Source organism: Anopheles nili, chromosome 3 (assembly GCF_943737925.1).
Source record: "Anopheles nili chromosome 3, idAnoNiliSN_F5_01, whole genome shotgun sequence".
Taxonomy (NCBI): domain Eukaryota; kingdom Metazoa; phylum Arthropoda; class Insecta; order Diptera; family Culicidae; genus Anopheles; species Anopheles nili.
In genome coordinates, this window is record NC_071292.1 from 64,801,910 (window position 1) to 64,819,288 (window position 17,379).

The following is a 17,379-nucleotide window of genomic DNA, read 5'->3' on the forward strand; positions in this document are numbered from 1 at the left end:
TGTTTCTCACGGGGACGCTGTTGCGAAACCGTCACTCTTATGCCACTAGAACTAAATGCAGCAGGATTTTATGGTTGTGCGGTGATGAAAAACTAAATTGGTCCACGAGCTTGCACAAAGTTGTAGCTTTTATTCAGAAATGCACGACGTAAATCGCGATTATGTCAAACCCGGGTGGGACGAGGGCTGCTCTCGTGACCTGGCTGCTGACTATAATCAGACTAGCTGCCTTGAAACGAACAGTACACTCCCTTTCGAACGATCGTGTGTCACTGAAAATCGATTCTATCGGAAAGGATGTGTTTGTGCGAGGCTCTACCGTATTTCCACAGCAACCCGAAACACGCACAGTTGCTAATCAGGGACCAGTGGGAGAAAACACTTGATGCATTCAACGCACTTGCAACCGATTCGTGGCCGGCTCTATACGCTGAAGTAGCGGTGAGACGACACACATAACCATTTGATTTGAGTATTGTGATTTTTGGGACGATTTGTATCTTTGCTAGCAATCGATTCTTGCGCCAGATATATGCTGAAATAACACGTTCGATAGAATCAACTAAATTTGGATAATACTTTAAAATTATCTCCGACATTTATCTCAATACATCGAACTAATTAGAGTTGAACTGTTGAAAACTGTTGTCCAGATTCCACATTATTGATGTGATATACGTAAAATATCAAAAATTCTTTTGAATATAAAAAAAAGGTCAGATTCGATAAAAAAAAACATTAAATCTTTTGAAATAATGGAAACGTCAGAATATTTTGTTTCTCCTTCACCCAGTGTACGGTGCTCATCTGTCATCGTCATTTCCATGAATCATACTGTATCGCATTTTCTACAGCTTACTGTAAGTTTTTTTCGACATGCATGTCGAGCAGTTTGTTTTCATCACAGACTCTGTATTCGATACGAAAGATTTTTCCTTTTTCACCCCATTTGCTCAAAGGAAGGGTAAGTAAAATAGAACAAAAATAAGGTGATAACGTAGCGATTTGCACAGCATGTGAATTTGCAGCTCCACATGGGCTCTACGGCTTAGATTTGGGGTTTGCGTTTCGCTGACGAAATCCCATCCGCAATGGTGTCGTCGTTAGCAGTTCGTCGCACGCTCGCAACCCGCCCCGCGAGTGCCTAGCAAAGGTGAATGTCACAGTCCGCGGACGGTGGGCAGGCGGGCGATCAAAGTGCGCGCAACCAGTTTTGATTGATAGTTTTCGTTGCGTTTTGCGAAACAATTCCGTCCAACTTATGTAAGCTGGCACCCGTCTCGTGTACCAACATTAGAACACCCGATGTGGGTATCTCGATGGAAAATTCGTTTTCCAAGGCACAGTGCGTGGCAAAAGTGGAACAACACCAGTGTTACACCAGTATAGAAAAGCACAACAGAAAGGTCTTCCTGCTTGACGTCACGTTCGTAGCTTGACAATGCATTGGCAAATGGTTGGGTGGTTGCTGGCGGAAAGGGAGTAAAAAAAAACACAACAGAAGTCAATCGCGCAGTTACGTTTCGTAGTGAACGAATCCTTTTTGTGGCATTTATTTGTTTATAGCAGCGAACTGAGAGTGTTTCCCTATGAGTGGTCACTATATCTCACTTTGAGCAAAAGCGGAAACGGGTTCACTGTTGCTCTGTCCGTAAAAGGTAATCACTGTTTGCAGAGCGGATCCTTTTCTGGAAATTTCCACTTCCTCGTTTTGCACATATCGGTGGATGCCGTATGCTGTTGGCGGGAAAAGTTTCGCTTACTTTGTTGTTGAAGTGGTCCATTTCCGATAGTGTTGGTTGCGAATCGTAAAGAACTACCAATGCGGAATATGATTTAAAGTAATTAAAGTCTCCTAGATACGGTTTTTTAGCGAAACAAAAAAAAACTAAATATAACTTGTTCTGATATATGCATTTTTCTATACATTTACAGAATACTAACGCTTCTTAAAACGGTTTAAGGTTGAGAATCATTTTAGCACGATTCGAAACTAAAATTCGCGACAAACTGTTTCGGTTATGTGAGATCAGAAATTCTACGCATCGTCACTCAAGGTTGTTGTCGACACCAGCTACACAATACTTCGATTTGGTTTCACGTTTTAAATGGACGTTATTTTTTACACTCTGCAGCGTCCACAAAGTTTAGTAGACGAAATGGCATCTGAAACAGACGAGCAGCTAAGGCTGGATGAAACGCTGAAAACGTTCGAACTGCTGCATGCGAGCCCACCATCGACCACCAAAGCCACGTCCTTGATCGCAAAGAATCCGTTTCGAGCCGAGTTGGAAAGCAGCGGAGAAACGCGTGTGAAGGATCGGCAGCTGATACGAAAAATATTCGGCAACCGCTGTGAGTGTGGCGCCGAGCGTACACCAATCTCCGCAGCATCGGTGCTTCATGGCAAGCACAGCGCTTCACTGCACATCGAGCACAGCATCCGCAACCAACCTGCCTTCAAGCACAAGCACCGCACCGATCGGAAGACGATCGTTCGCGATTCCATGCTGCGCAACATCGGCAAGTGCGTGCACCAAAGCTTGCGGAAGATGCACGATGCGAAGACCTCGACCGGGGCAGCCGGTTCGCCGCTGAAACCGTCCCTATCGGAGACCAATCTCGCTAAATGCTTTGCCAACGAGACAGGTGATGATTTGCTCGATTTTAGGTTACTGATCACACAGTGCAACGAGCTATCGCTCGTACCAGGAGGTGAACTGTGCGCATTGCGGCAGCAAGAGGACGATACGCCCAACTTTTCGAACAACAGTTTCCGCGCGCTGCGGTCCACAGATCTAACATGGCAGCAGCTCAGCCGAACGTCGGCCAATGCCAGGCACTATCGCAAGCGTCAGTTGAAGAAATCCAACAGTACCTCATCGCTCGACAGCGACGGCAGCAGTGTAGAGGTTAGCTACAAGGGCACCAACACCCGATGTGGATCGTCGTGTGGTCCCGGAGGCCTTGATTCGCAGGGTAGCATCGCGATCGACGGCGAAGGACTGGCGATGGCGTCACTGTTGCCGGCCTTGCCTTCAGCTAGTGGGTTGTCCTCATCTGGCTGCCAGTCCACTGCTTCCGGTGGCAACACGGGTGTACCATCTGCTTCCTCGACTGCGGCATCCTGCTCGCAACAGGCTCGTCTCAATGCCATGCCCTGCGATGTGACGATCGACGAGATGGCCAGCTACTTCGAAACGCTCGTCTACATCCCCAAAAAGATGTCCACAATGGCGGAGATGATGTATATTTAAGGTTCCCGCAAGGGTTGCGATAAACGGCAGCAGGGATACTGGCTCACCCAGGTTTTCTGTTCCAAATTGTGGTAGCGGTAACAGTGTTTTTCGACGTCTACGGTATTGTGTCCTGTACATTTATTTCATTTTCTTTTTGGGTGTTAGTATTGTACGTATACATTTCAAAGTATCCTTAGGTACTTGCCAAACATGCTAGTTGAAAGCGCAGCGTAACTATGTGACATTATATTACACAAAATTAGGGAATCTATTCTGTTGGAATGTACTTTACATGTAGCTGAACCTACGTTTTTTAGGACTCGAAAAAATGAGAGAAGCGGAAGAAGAAAAATTGAACTCGTAAGTTAAATTGCTAAAACCACAAACATCAGTTAGCTTAATTTCGCCTGTATCCTTTTTGCGACTGAGATGAATTTTGTCGGAAGTAAGAACCGCGTATTGTAATGGGTGATTACCAGGAAAATACAACGTCCCCGAATCGAACGACGGTTGGGAGTAGGTTAAGATTTGTGACGGAACACCGAACAACCCGTTTATATCCACGTTCCACTACTGTCTGTCCTTAAAGAGGGATCCCTGTAAATAGATGTATTGTCCTTCGTTCGCTAAGTGGCCTCACGCATGATATGCGTTCACGGGGGCTCCTAAGCGTGTGCTTGTGTGTATGAGTGCAAGCTTTTACCAGTAGTAAAATGTAATCCTCTTTATCCAGGCTCATGGCCGATCACAAATGATAAACTAGGTTTTACTTGGTGGACCACGATTCATCGCGCACCATTGCCGATCGTGAGATCATAATTCTAGTGAAAAGTGTATTTCAGGTACAACCAATGAATGGGATATAACAAAATCAGCAACAAGATAAACTAGTATCCCCTTTCCCATGTTTTATGCCACACCAGTCATATTATGTGCTGTAGTTAATATGTATCTCGAAGCGCGGCTCAAACCAAGAAGAGAGAATAAGCGAGTAACGAGAACAAACGAAAACTGAAAGTGTAGACCGAATTTATTCATCGTTCTTCATTTTGTATTCATTGTTTTAATAAATAAAGGAAACATACGATTCCAGTTTAAACAATTCATTGCGTATTAGCCTTCTGCAGCAAGATGAAGGTGGTTTACCCTGACGAAAGTTTGAATTTCGGATATTTTTTTGTCCTCGTTCGGAATGTTTAAACACATGTAGTACGAGAGCATCATGGTTTCAATCCAACAGTTCCTTTTAATGCTACCTATTTTTATTTACAAAATACATCAACTGAAACTAAAACGCACGTTCTGTTCCCTGCCAAGCGTCCCAGCGCCTCAGAGGTCGCCCCAGCCCTCATGGAGTTGCAGACAACACGCTTCTCCCTGGCGGAACGACGATTGGTGCAAGGTTTTGGCACGTTTCGTTCTGCGAGGCGACTGTGGGTAGACGCATCTTCCCGCAACTCGGTTGGCTAGCGTAGCGCAAGAACGGTAAACAAGGATCCCCTTAAAAGTAAAATAAATATGTCTTCCCCTGTTTTCCCTAGTTTTGTGTTGACGACCGTGATTCTACCACGCATGGGGCGAGCACGCAAAGGCCATTTCTACGATACCGGTAAAGGCGTGCGGTTTTCTTATTCGAACCAGCGGTAATGTTCAGTGGAAGGGTGACTAAACACGCACATGCTTTCGGCAGGCAGGTGCGAATGAATCCGCATGCAGGGAAAGTAAACGGTCTATCTTATGACTTGTTTGTACAGACTTTTGAAGCCTTCCGGTTGAAGAACCCCAAGTAAATGTTACGGCAAGCGTCGACATTGCTGCTTCAGTCTATGACCTTTTAGCCGACATGGTTACAGAGCACCGTAGATCGGTTCCGTGTACAGGACGGGGGTTGCACTGCCGTAAATGTCGGAGCCCACGATCCGCTGCGAGTTGATGGACGATCGTACCTGGCTCTTGTACCTGTAGGGCGGACAATCAATGTTAAGTTCAGAGGATTCAGGCATCGCCGCGGTGAATGCTTACCGTCTCGCCAGGCAACATGCGGTCATAGTAGAGGCAAAGGCTGCGAAACCTATCAAACCGGCCAATATCACCAGCCACGTTCCAGAGGACGCGATCAGAGCGCTAGGAGGCGCTTTCTTGCCCACCGCGCACGAGTCTATCTTGTGTACCGAGTACCGGTGATAGATGTCCGACAGGTTTTCCTTCATTTCTGACGCATCCATGAGCCGCATCATCTCAACCGGGGCGAGAGCCGCACCGTGACGCGTCAGCTGGAAGCAGGAGCTGGTCGAGCTGAAGTCTAAACTGTGATCCGGATGACTGAGCACCTGAGCGTCGAACACAGACAGCTCGAGGTTGGCTCCCGCCAGACGTTGCTGCATTTCCGCGGCGAAGCGATCCAACACCCCGCTGATCTCAGTCGGTGGTTTCGAGAACACAAATCGCAGCAGCGACTTGTCACGGATGACGTATATCTTCATCTGCGTCTCGCTGATGCGATCCGGATCGTCAGAATTTGTCGCCCGGATGCTAATCTGGAAGAACCCATCCACGAAGTTGGACATGCTACGCGTGGTCCGGATCTCGGCCGTGTCCGCGTTGAGGCTGAAAACACCCGTGTGATCCTCGCTGCGGTTGTCCCGTCGGTAGAACTGCGGTACGAAGCTTATACTTTGGATGGAGTACACGATCGGTTTGGCTGTGGGGTCTTCATCAACCGCACGCCCATTCGCAATCGGTGTGTCGATCGGGACGTTGTGTCGGATACCTATTGTTTGATTTTCACGCTCAAACCTAGGCGCGTGATCGTCGATGTCCACCACGCGAATTACCAACTGCTGCTGGGACATGTCGAGGCGGTTGTAGCTATCCTGCACGAGCGGATCTGGCACGGTGTTGAACTTAAAGCAGCGGATCGTTAAGCGAACGGAATCCAGCGTTTCCCGGTCTAAAGGTTGCGTGGTCCGTAACACCGCTTGGTTCTCATCTGTTCGAGCTATAGAGAACAAACCCAGCTCGTTACCCTCGAGGATCGCGTAATCGATGGCACCATTTGCACCGATGTCTTCATCCACGGCTGAGATGTTACCCACGATCGTGCCGGCTGGTTGTTCTTCCAACACCTCCAGCTCGTGCGGTTGGGCTTCAATTTCGCGCGCAAATCGAGGCTCGTGATCGTCGATGTCCAGCACGTTGATTCGAAGCACCACGGTAGATGCTTGCGGTGGTTCACCCATGTCACTAACTTCGATGATCACGTTGTAAGTTGACTTCGTTTCACGATCCAACGAGCGGGTTGTTGTGATGAGACCCGTTTTGCTGTTAATGTTGAACGATTTGGCATCCTCGATGTCGGACTGGATGCGATACCTGAGGGTACCACTGGGCGTAGCCGGACTATCCGGATCACTGGCGATCACCTGGAAAACCGGCGCACCTACGGTTGCGTTCTGCAAAGGACAGCAAGGACACTTCATGTAAGAGACACCCCATGCATGAGTGCTACTGCGTTACGCAGATGCTACCCTACTCACCTCAGTAACGTTGGCCGTTTGGCCGACTTGTGGTGCAATGAAGAACGGAATTCCGTCGTTCGCACTGATGTCTCCGATGTACAGCGTAAATGAGACGTCGTTGTACAGTGAGCTTTGCTTCGGAAGCTGATTGCCACTGTCCTGCGCTCGAATCACCAGCTCATATGGTTCCGAACGTCCCTTACCCGTAAGCATCGATTTCGTTTTGATTTCCCCCGTTTTCGAGTTGATTTGCAGTAGTCCTGAGATGGAACGTACCATCAGTATAATTCATGCTACTTCCTCGTCCTAAGAGGTGTCGGAGATACTCACCATTTGCTTCACCCTCGTTCAGGATGTCGTAGCGTACTTCACCACCGAGTCCTTCGTCAGGATCATGCGCCGTAATGGCGATCACGAACGTGTCCACGAGAACGTTCTCCGGTATTACCGCGGTGTACGATCGCTGCCCAAAGATGGGTGCGTTATCGTTCACATCCAGCACATCCACAATCACCTCAACCGTAGCTTTCTTTGCCTCTTGCGGTCGTCCTGGCGCATCCTCCGCTTCGACGATCAGCTTCAGCACCGAATGCTTTTCTCGATCAAGCGCTTGACCCGGTGCGATCCGGATCTCGCCCGTCTCGTTGTTGATCGTGAACAGACTCGAGTGCGATCCATATAGGCTATACGAGATCACGCTGTACCCAAGTGCGGCATCCTTCTCCGAACGGACGGCGTCCTGATCGGTTGCCTTCACCGTGGCCACAAGGTATGGGTGCCGGTCAGATTCGAGGGCCGTGACACGGTATGACTGACGCTCGAACACCGGAGCGTTATCGTTGACATTCTCCACCGTCACGTTGACGTAGGCTAGTGAATGCCGCTTCCGGTTGGCGGTGATAGCTTTCACGACGAAATCGATCGTGCTCTTGTTGTACGTCTCGTAATCGAGCCGCTGACGGAGCGTGATCTCACCTGTTCGCTCATTCAAACCAAAGTACCCATCAACGTCCGGCATCATGAGCTCAAAGTCCGTAATCGGCACATCAGCGACTGGATCTGTCGCTTCGATACGGAACACTACGCTCCCGATGGGTGCTTCTTCTTTCACCTTTACCTCGACCTTGGGCCGTACTGTGGACCAGCCCTTATTTTTGAACAGCGGATTCGTGTCCTTAAACGACTGCACGTACAGGGTGACCTCGGTTTGGTCAAATTGCCGTGCTGGAGCCACCTCTGCCATCGTGTCGACCGCCCTCACTGTCAGTGTGATGACCGCTGCGTAGTTATAGTTGAGGGTGCTGTTGACAAAGATGGTGCCGTCATTTCGGTCGATCCGGAACGCCTGGCGGTAGTCGTAGGATGTTGTCGTCAGCAGCGGTATGCCACCCTTGGTGACGGCCGTGATTGGTTCAACGAGCGTGTACTCGATCTTGGCGTTCAGATCCGTATCCTTGGCTGTTACGCGCAGGACTTCCGAATCGATCGCACTCCGCTCGGACACGTACGCGGTGTACGTTTGTTGCGTGAATCTCGGTGACTTATCGTTGATGTCCTGAATCCTGACGTGCACTGTTGTGGTGGCCGTCTCTGGGATTGGAAAGCCTGCATCAATCGCGTTTACCACGATCGTGTAGCTCTCTGGGTTGGTGTCTCGGTCTAACCGTGCGTCTCGCGTAACTGTTATCAGTCCAGTGCTGTAGGAGGTTGTAGAGAACACAAACGTTTATTGAAGGCTATTAAAGAGATGTAAGTATTTTGCCATTCAAAAGGTAATGATACCAGGTTCCCAATTAAGTGTGTAAGTTGTGTAAAACCAGCTCTACTTACTGATCGTCAATGATGAAGTTATCGCTCGCTCCCACGATCTTGTACCGCAGCAGCTCATCCAACCCGTCCGGATCGGTCGCACTGACCTGTGTCACATTGTAACCAGCTGGAGCGTTCTCCGGAATCGACGCTCGATATGCAGCCGGTCCAGGGATGTCTCGGTTTGTGGTGGAAGCATGTCCACGGAAGATCGGTCGTTGGTTCCCAGACAACCCGACTCGTACCAGGACACGTGTGTCGTTCTTGAGTGGCGGTACACCATGATCGGTGGCGACTACCAGCAGTTCATACTGCCCACGGTCCGTGTCCATTGAACTTACAGGGCGCGTGATGCGTATCTCGCCTGTATCTCGATCTACCGTGAACACGTGTCCCGAGATGCTGTTTTCCGACTCGATCGTGTAGCTGACACGTCCACCACCCTGTGCCGGTCCGTCTAGGTCGATGGCACGCACGAAGAACTGCGGCTCAAACTCAGTCGCACCCTCACGGATCGTGCGTGTGTACTCAAGTGCTTCAAACGCCGGATAGTTGTCGTTTTCGTCCATCACGTCAATGAAGACATTCGCGTTGGTTTCTCGACCTCCACCATCACGAGCAACCAGTGCCAGGCTGTAGCTCTTCTGTTCCTCATAGTCCAGCTGTCGCTCAACGTACAAACCACCCTCTGAAGGATGTGTACGGAAGAACTCCGCTCCAAAACCCTTCACTGCGTACGTCAGTTGCCCGAACATGCCTGCATCGTGATCTGTGGCGCTCAGATCCGCAATTTTGAAGCCTTGTGGTGCGTTCTCGCGAACCTTCAGTGCGTACGTGGTCTGTGGGAATGCCGGTGAGTTGTCGTTAGCGTCTTGCAGCCGCACAGTCACTGTGGCGGATGACTTCTCCACACCATCCACGGACGCCACTAGCTGGAAGCGGAAGGTTTTGGCGTCCTCATTCGTTACATCGTAATCGAGCCGTGAGGAGTCCAACACCTTCACCACGACTGGTGTGCGGCCTTCACCGTGTTTTGGAACCACTGCGAAGACTCCCTCGGAATTGTGGACATTGCGCAGAGCGAGCGTGTAGCGGCTGTTGGCTCCAAGATCCCGATCTGTCACGACGATCGCCAACCCTGGTAGAGGCGTATCCGGTTCGAGGTTTTCCGGGATGGACACCTCGTACGCGGGCTGGTTGAACTCAGGCACATGGTCGTCTACGTCGGTCAGTACGATCGTGATCTGGGAGGTAGTGGAATCTCCCGGAAGTTCGTTGTTGATCAGCTCGGTCGCGCGGATGGCAAACGTGTACGCACCACCGTTCTGTGTGATGATCGGATCTTCACGATCAAGCGGTTTGCCTGTGGTGATCAGTTCTGCAACGCCCGATCGCGGGTGTCCAATGTAATGCAACCGGAAGTGACCCATCGGTTCGTTCTCGAGCATCAGCATCAGCGGGTTTGGACTACCGGTGTCACCGTCGGTGGCGTTGATCGTCAACACTCGAGTACCCTCGATCGTGTTCTCAGGGATCGTAGCCGAGAAAGGCGCGTTGATGAAGACCGGAGGTTGATCCTGCACATCTAGGATCGTGATGGCGACGGTAGCAACCGCTCGCAGTGAGTTCGTTGGTGAGCCATCGCGAGCTTGGATGGCCAGGATGTAAGACGGTCGTGTCTCGAAGTCCAGTGGACGGCGTAGTTCAATCCACGCGCCAAATTTACCCTGTGCAATCTTCTCCGTGCGTACCGCAAACACTTCGCAGATATCGTCCGCACCCTTGGATGGGTCCTGATAGCAGCTAAAGCTAAGCTCCGCGTTCAATCCCTCGTCCAGGTCGGTTGCAATGATGTCCGGTGTAACCGTTACGTTACTGCCCGGTTTTGTAGATTCGCTGATCGTCGCACTGTATGGACGACCAACGAACACCGGCGGGTTGTCGTTGTAGTCTCGAATCGGGATCTCCCTTCGCAGTGACACCGTGTTTGGTTCCGTCCCAAGAATACCTTCGTCTGGCGATGAGGATTTGGGGGAGCAAAGTGAAAGGTAGACGTCAAAAAAGAAATACCTTCAGCCAAACGGATCCAACCCGTTACGGTAACGACACTCACCCGTGAGACTGATGATGACTTCAACAGTGTCCTGCTGTTCGCGGTCCAGCGATTGCCGCAACCGTACTACGCCGGTGTCCCGATCGACGCTAAACACCGGTCCGGAGATACTGAAGCGTAACTTACTGCCCTCGGGGTCAACACCTGCACCAGAATGGGACGGAACGGGGCGAAGGCAAAAATTAGAACACATTAAAAATGGATTCGTTGTAACGGATTCGCGCAGTTGGGTCCACTTTCATCCCGTCGTTTGGCGCGAGTTCCCCCCGTTGGCGTAACAGAGGAGGCAATCGCGAGCAACATTCACATAAACCTTGGCCAACTGAACTGCCCAGTGGTTGGTCGTAAACGCGAAACGAAAGCAGCGCAAGCGTGCCAAGAATTCTTAGCCAAACCAGCTAGGGGTTTTTGAGCTATCGATCGGTCGATCATACCCTTCTGCAGTGTCAGGTTGATGCTCCTGATGGACCGTTCCAACCGGGATACCGGTTCAGTTTTGCAAGGCAATGCGGCAAATGGGCTCTCAGGGTGGCGTTGAAGCGACCTTAGCTGAATTTTAATGTGTCTGCTGTTTTTTCTCCCTCTTCGCGTAACCGTTTTTTGCGTCACTGCATGCGATGCATGAGAAATGGCACGCCGATTTGTGAGGCGCACAACAGTGGCATAGTTGCATACGCGTTGCGTTTCGCATGCTTCGTTGGGTGATGAATTTTTGACGGTTGAATTTCGCTGCTATCAGTTTAAAAGATGCGTTATGTTTTGTGATGTCATTTTAAAAGATAGAAAAGATACATTGAGTTGATGTACCGGAGCTGCACACATCTACCGGAGTGTGAACGAGGTGTTTATTGAGCACACAAAATGGTGCAATAACACCAACGAGAGGCTAATATTCCGACCGAGTGCACCGCTTGAGAGGTCTTTTTCTTCAACGTTGCCCAAAGACCCAAAGTACGTGACATGTCGAAGAGCGAAGCGTGGCTGTTCGGTGGCACGTGACTAATGGGGAGTATTGTTTCGTGGAGTTTTCCAACCAACAGCATGCCTTCCAGCACTGTCGTTTTCCTATCTCTCTGTGCCGACGTTCCATCAAGCAACAAACAGCGTGAAATGAGCGGCTGGCTGTGAATAAGTTTGATTAAATGTAATGACACAGCCGCAGTGATAATGGAAGGGTTTTGCTTGGCTTAGCTGTCTTTAACACCGAATGGAATTTTCCCTCCTAAACTTTTTCCTCCTTAAGCGTGGAAAGCGAGTCTCTCCCCTTTGGACACTGCGGTTTATGAGCCACTGTAGAAGGGAATTCCACCGACCCATCCGACGCGCTCCAAAGTTGGCCGTGGGAATTCAAGCGTCAAACCGCTGCGTGTGTAACGTATACATTTTCCGCCGTTTGTGTCGCCGGAGCGTTGATATTTTTCCACCCCGAGAACAGAGATAGGAAACGGCAGTGACCCGACAGACAGGGAAAGAAAGCGACAAAAAACGTGTGCCAGAGGGAAAAGAAACGAGAGTGCCTAACACGGCGTGCGGTTGCGCTACTTTTCGCGCTGTTCCTAGACACCTGTGGTAACCTCGGTGGCTTGGGGTTTAGTTCTTTTTTTTTTGAGCGAACGTACCGCAAGACGTTTGCCCTACAGCACACACACACCCTACGTCGACGCTGAACTTCAGAATGAGGGTCCGACCTTGGTTAAGTTCAGCGAGAATGGAAGGCACGAAAACAGGGCACGTTGGCCTGAGGTCCGATGGTTGATCGATCGATCTATCTGCATCTGAGTGCTGCACCTGAGCTGGACCGTTGGTACACAAGAATAGTACTTTCAGCATGCCAGAACGTATCCCAGCCGTATGTTGAGCAGCGAACGAAGGCCACATTGCAGCAGGTTCTGAAAGGCGAAAGGCGCCAATCAGCCTACTGACCGGCACGCTTAACCTTTTGCTTGAAGCATAAACGCCTCGGCGTGAAAGCTCCCACGTTGGGACGCTGCGTGCGTCCGAAAATGGTGCGTGGCTCGTGGCAGCACACATGTAGTACACGTAAAATAAAGCACTCCGTTTCATCATCATCATCTCGCCTTTAGGTTCACTTTCGATTTTTGGAGAAGCACCCGTACGTTTGCTTCACGGTAAATTTAAGATGACCAGATCGTCATCGTGTGGATCCGCTGGTGGTGATGGAAAAAAAAACCAATCTAATGGCTTAGCCGCTGTTGGCCAATGGGGGTAGTACACACACAGCTTCATATGCACAAGCTCACACTAATGATGCATTTGACAGGCTTTTCAATCTCCTATGCAATCCCATGAATTAATTATTGTTCGAAAAACTTCTCTCTAAAGAGGCCTGTGCCTATAGAAAATGGACTCAGTTAAGAGGCTGAATTCAATTGTGTAGACATGTAGCAATATGGCAGCATGTTTGTATATCGTTTTTGTACGAATCATTCCATTCCAAAAGCCCCCAAAACCAACCATGACAACCAAGGCTAGTTGAGTCTACTTAGCTCAGGAAGCTGAAGATTGGAAACAGTACCACAAGATGGCCGTCCAAGCGATTGTCATTGTCACCTAAACACCGATAGGTGAACTTTTCCCTCCGCTTTCGAAAAACGCACCTCGAATCTAATCACAGTCCAGCATAGACACCCTGTCCATACCACCCGGTTCGCGCGCGCAGATGGAACCGAAACAAAAGAGTTTCTCCCAGGCGGAATTCCTGCGCCCCCTTTTTTCCAATCGACAAGGGGGGAATCTTTTCGGGTTTTCCATCTCGTTACTTCCCCATTCACAACAAGTGAAAGCACGCCTCTCGACGGCGCCCGCTGGCAGATGATTCCCAGCGCTCGTAAAACACGGGCACCCTCTCGCCGTTTGGCCGTGAAACAGTTGGCCTCGCGAGGGCGACAATCGAGCGGTGCTGTCTCGCGTCCGATTCACGAGCCGTCGCGTTTCATTATCAAGCCACTTCCCGGTGGAGGCTTTCTGCAGCGACCTACTTCGATGGGTTTCTTCCGTTCGTTCGTTTCTTGGTGGCTTGCGCTTCCCGGCCCCGTGACAGTTTTGGGACCGATCGTACTCGATCGAGCGAGCGATCGAGTTTTGATGCCAACCTCGACGGCTGTGCAAGGGCCGGATTGATCGGTAATTACGGTACGGCTGAGAGGAAGTTGAAAATTAAAAATGGAGCAATGTATGCTTAGTACCTAGACGCACGGTACGGAAATGAAATGGAAGGGAGAGCTTTTCCGCTCGAGGTTTCTTTTTCGAAACTAAAGATAACTCCTAAAGGCGCATGGGGTGATAAAAGTAAAAACATCACGTGCTCCCTCCCGTCGGTGGGGTTCCGGATTTACATCCAATTTCCTCAATCGACTTTCGTTAGTCGAAGCCTTTTCTCTCTGATCCGATGTGGCTCACTACCGGTTTTAAGCTGTGGTCCGTTATTCGATTTGGGTTTCAATTTTTCATTTTCCATACCAACTTAGGCCGCTTTTCACGTTGCGGTACTCGTGTCACAAATCATGGGCACGTACTTAGCCGGGTAGCGGATGTTTCGTTACCTTTTCTATTTGCATGGTAATCGTGAAACATGAAACCCACCCCGATTGGGGTGAAAAATAGGCATCGCGAACGGCAAATGGGAATAGGTACGATCAAAGCGCCAACACGAGGAAATGGTGCCATTTGTTTGCCTTGTTGTGCTATTTATATAACGGGCTCAGAATACCTGTGAGAACCTCTTCATGTGATTCGGCAGCTCAACGTGATTGGAGTCTAATTCCACCTCACTATAAACCGATAGGCTTAATTCAATGAACGGGAGGAATTAAACACGAACCACCGTACGAACCGCGAAAAGAAAGCACCCAAAACAAACACTGCGTTGTTAGGTCAGGCATGCAAAAAAAAATCAAGCTATGCAAATTTCCTCCACTTCATCGGTATAGGCTGGATGGAAAGCAACGAAAATTCCCTTCGCCGTAAGCCGGGCCACCAGAGAAGGGCATAATTGTACGGTATAACGATTCGGCAATACGATTACCGGTGGGGCAATTTTCCATTTCCCAATCAAACACCCCACTAACCCGAGCCACGATAGCACCAAAGTAGGCGATGTCAGGTAAGGGTGCTTCCATTTTCGACATCGGTCCCGACTCCCGCGTAAAGCCAGATGTAAACTCCTACGCTCCGTCTGGCGTGAAATGGCCATTATGGATGCGTACGAACCGCTTATGCAACCGCGCTTTTTCCTCTCGTTTTCGGTGCCAGCTTATCGGAACGAAACGGATAAAGCGTTCCGCCCGGGCCTCGTCGGCCGGCTTCTCCGGCTTTTCTGCTGTATCTCTTTTTTCTCTTGCAATTAATGAAAATGAAAATCTCTCGCCCCGACCAGGGGGATGCTGTTCCCGATCCCGATTCTTAACGGACTAATGAGCGGGACCAATTTTCTGGAACCGGCGGTGTATTGTGCCACGGATTAGCCGTGCCTATTGGGCAGTTTATCGATTTAACTGGTTTCAATCGATGGAGCAATTACTACGAGCTTGTTTTTTTGTGTGCTTCGTTGATCTTCATTGATCTCTTTGGACTAGGGTGCTGAAGACTGTTCAGAGCTCTCTTTCTGCCACTCGCTAGATTTATCCCCACCTCCGCTTCACTTCGTTTAACCGCTCCCGGAGGCTCCGGCGAATCAATTTCCGGAGGATGCTGCACGCCGTGGGGCTGTGGGTTTTCTTATGCTGCAATCGAAACCGGTCGCAATTTCACGATAGAAATCGCATGAAAACAACCGCGCCACGTTCCAGCGGGGAGGTCAGTTTTAGCGAGAGGTTTCTCGATTTATTTTTTACTCGCACACCGCCATCGCTCGTTTATGGCGTTGACCTTTGGAGCCGCCAGTTCAGGGCGGACCGACGGAAAGTTCTCCCTTCGAACATGGTTTGCACCGGGTTTGGTAGGGCCGTAAACCTAAAAATGTCGCCTAGTTTTAACGGCTCGTGCATGTCGCTGAGACACAATGGTCAAATTAAGCGAGATGTTTATCGTTTACAATCCACGAGATGGTTGATGGCCTCGTTTTTGCACACATTTTGGGGCTTTTTGTACGTTGCGTGGACTTTTTAATGGTTATGTCCCCGCGAGTCACTGTGGCGTAAGTAAGGATATTTTTGTGTAAATGCAAAATTTAAATGTACCTTATGCAAAATGATCTTTAATTAATACCCAATAGGGTGTTAAAATGGTGGTAATGCGAACATAAGATGATAATTAGATGCTTAGCAATATGAATAGCTCGTGATTATCATATTTTTCGACTCTTTTACGCAGGCAATCGTAAACCTAGATCTAGTTGAGTTTTTAACTAAAAGCAAGTTCCGTGAGAAATGCATGGTTCATGGTTCTTTCGTGCCTCCAAAATGGACGGCGTTTAGTTCAAACGATACTTCCGTCGCTACGGGAAGGTGACCATGAAATTGTCCTGCACATTGCGATGGAAGTAAGCAATTTTCCTTCCGAGACCGAGACGAAAAGAAACTTTTCACTTCCGTTCTCCTTTTCCCGGGAGGGGGCAGTAATAGTGCTGGAATATATCATTGTTGAGCTCCGCACGACCGGATGCGGTGGTCAGGTTTGCGAAGAACCATCACCAGACCGTGACGGCTTCTCTGGTATTTAGGAGTCAATGAAATAAAGCCTCAAGCAACCTGTACGAGGTGCTACAGTGTGGGAAGTTGAATTGCGAATGGTAAGCGAAACTGGATCGTCAGTTTCGTCCACTTGGCAAGGTAGACGAGTACGATGTATGAGTTGCAATCAATTCTTACAATCAGACAGGTAGGTTTATCAACATTTCTTCATCGTCTAGACGCTTTCAATGTTTTTTATCCCCTAAAGTACGTTGGCGCTTTCGTAAGCAATTTGAAATTCGTTAAAAAAGCTCGCTAAAACGAAAAGAAACTCTCATGCTTGCCCCATGAGAGGTCTGGACGTTGGGTTGGGAAAGTGAAATGAAGCGGATTGCCTCGAATACGACCACTGACTCGTTCGTTTCCTCTCGACCGTGCTCCCTGCCAAACGCAGGAATCGTCCGGAATGCCAACCGGAATCGCAACTGCATAATTAAACGAAACCAAGAGTGGCCGAAAAGGCCAGTTGAATCATCCGGCGACCAGTGCGAGTGTTAGCCCGCTTGTGTAGTAAATTTTGCTCTCCACTTGTTTCCTTCCATCGGTCACTTACCACGCAACTGATAGACCACACTACCGACCGGGGTGTTTTCGAGCAGACTGAACCGGGCCATATCTCCACTGCCCGGGATGAAGTGCGGTGTCCGGTTGATGATCTGCGCCCGGGATAGCCGCACCACCAGCAGGACGGTGATCAGGGAAACCAGTTTCACGCTCGGGTGCATCATTCTAGTGCACGAATGCACCGCCATGGTTGGCCGCTGTCGATCGGCTTCAGGGCGTGAGCAAAGGTGGTACCGGTTTTTTTTCTAGGGGTTGTCTGGTGGGCGATGCCTCGCCCGGTGTTCGCAAACCCTTCCGGAACTGTGCGAATTGTCGCTGCAGACCCTTAACGCACGGATCTGGTTCACTTTTGCGTCACGATCACTTTAAACAGCTCAAGGCGTTATATCACAAGGCATCCAAAAATTAAGCACCTGCTGTCATGCTGCGGGTCTTGTTGATAGCTT

At 49.6% G+C, this 17,379-nt stretch overlaps 2 protein-coding genes across 2 annotated transcripts; one reads left to right on the forward strand and one right to left on the reverse strand.

Moving 5' to 3' along the window:
- The first annotated feature begins 2,159 nt into the window (after positions 1-2,159).
- On the forward strand, positions 2,160-4,326 carry LOC128723426 (uncharacterized). The gene has a single exon (XM_053817166.1). The coding sequence runs from the start codon at positions 2,160-2,162 to the stop codon at positions 3,255-3,257; it is 1,098 nt and encodes a 365-aa protein (XP_053673141.1). The 3' UTR covers positions 3,258-4,326.
- Positions 4,327-5,069: 743 nt separating this feature from the next.
- LOC128723467 (protocadherin-16) lies at positions 5,070-17,121 on the reverse strand. The gene is made up of 7 exons (XM_053817212.1): positions 16,923-17,121; positions 10,680-10,823; positions 8,588-10,580; positions 7,088-8,454; positions 6,776-7,017; positions 5,262-6,691; positions 5,070-5,198 (listed from the first exon to the last, which is right to left on the reverse strand). The coding sequence occupies exons 1-7, from the start codon at positions 17,119-17,121 to the stop codon at positions 5,087-5,089; spliced, it is 5,487 nt and encodes a 1,828-aa protein (XP_053673187.1). The 3' UTR covers positions 5,070-5,086.
- Positions 17,122-17,379: the final 258 nt, after the last annotated feature.

Excerpts from the sequence above, each read along its gene's own strand:
- LOC128723426 (XM_053817166.1), top strand. The coding sequence starts at position 2,160 with ATGGCATCTGAAACAGACGAGCAGCTAAGGCTGGATGAAACGCTGAAA.
- LOC128723467 (XM_053817212.1), bottom strand. The coding sequence starts at position 17,121 with ATGGCGGTGCATTCGTGCACTAGAATGATGCACCCGAGCGTGAAACTG. Across the intron at positions 10,581-10,679 it reads AGTCATCATCAGTCTCACGG|ACGAAGGTATTCTTGGGACG; the intron begins GTGAGTGTCGTT and ends CCTCATCGCCAG. Across the intron at positions 5,199-5,261 it reads GCATGTTGCCTGGCGAGACG|GTACAAGAGCCAGGTACGAT; the intron begins GTAAGCATTCAC and ends TCCGCCCTACAG.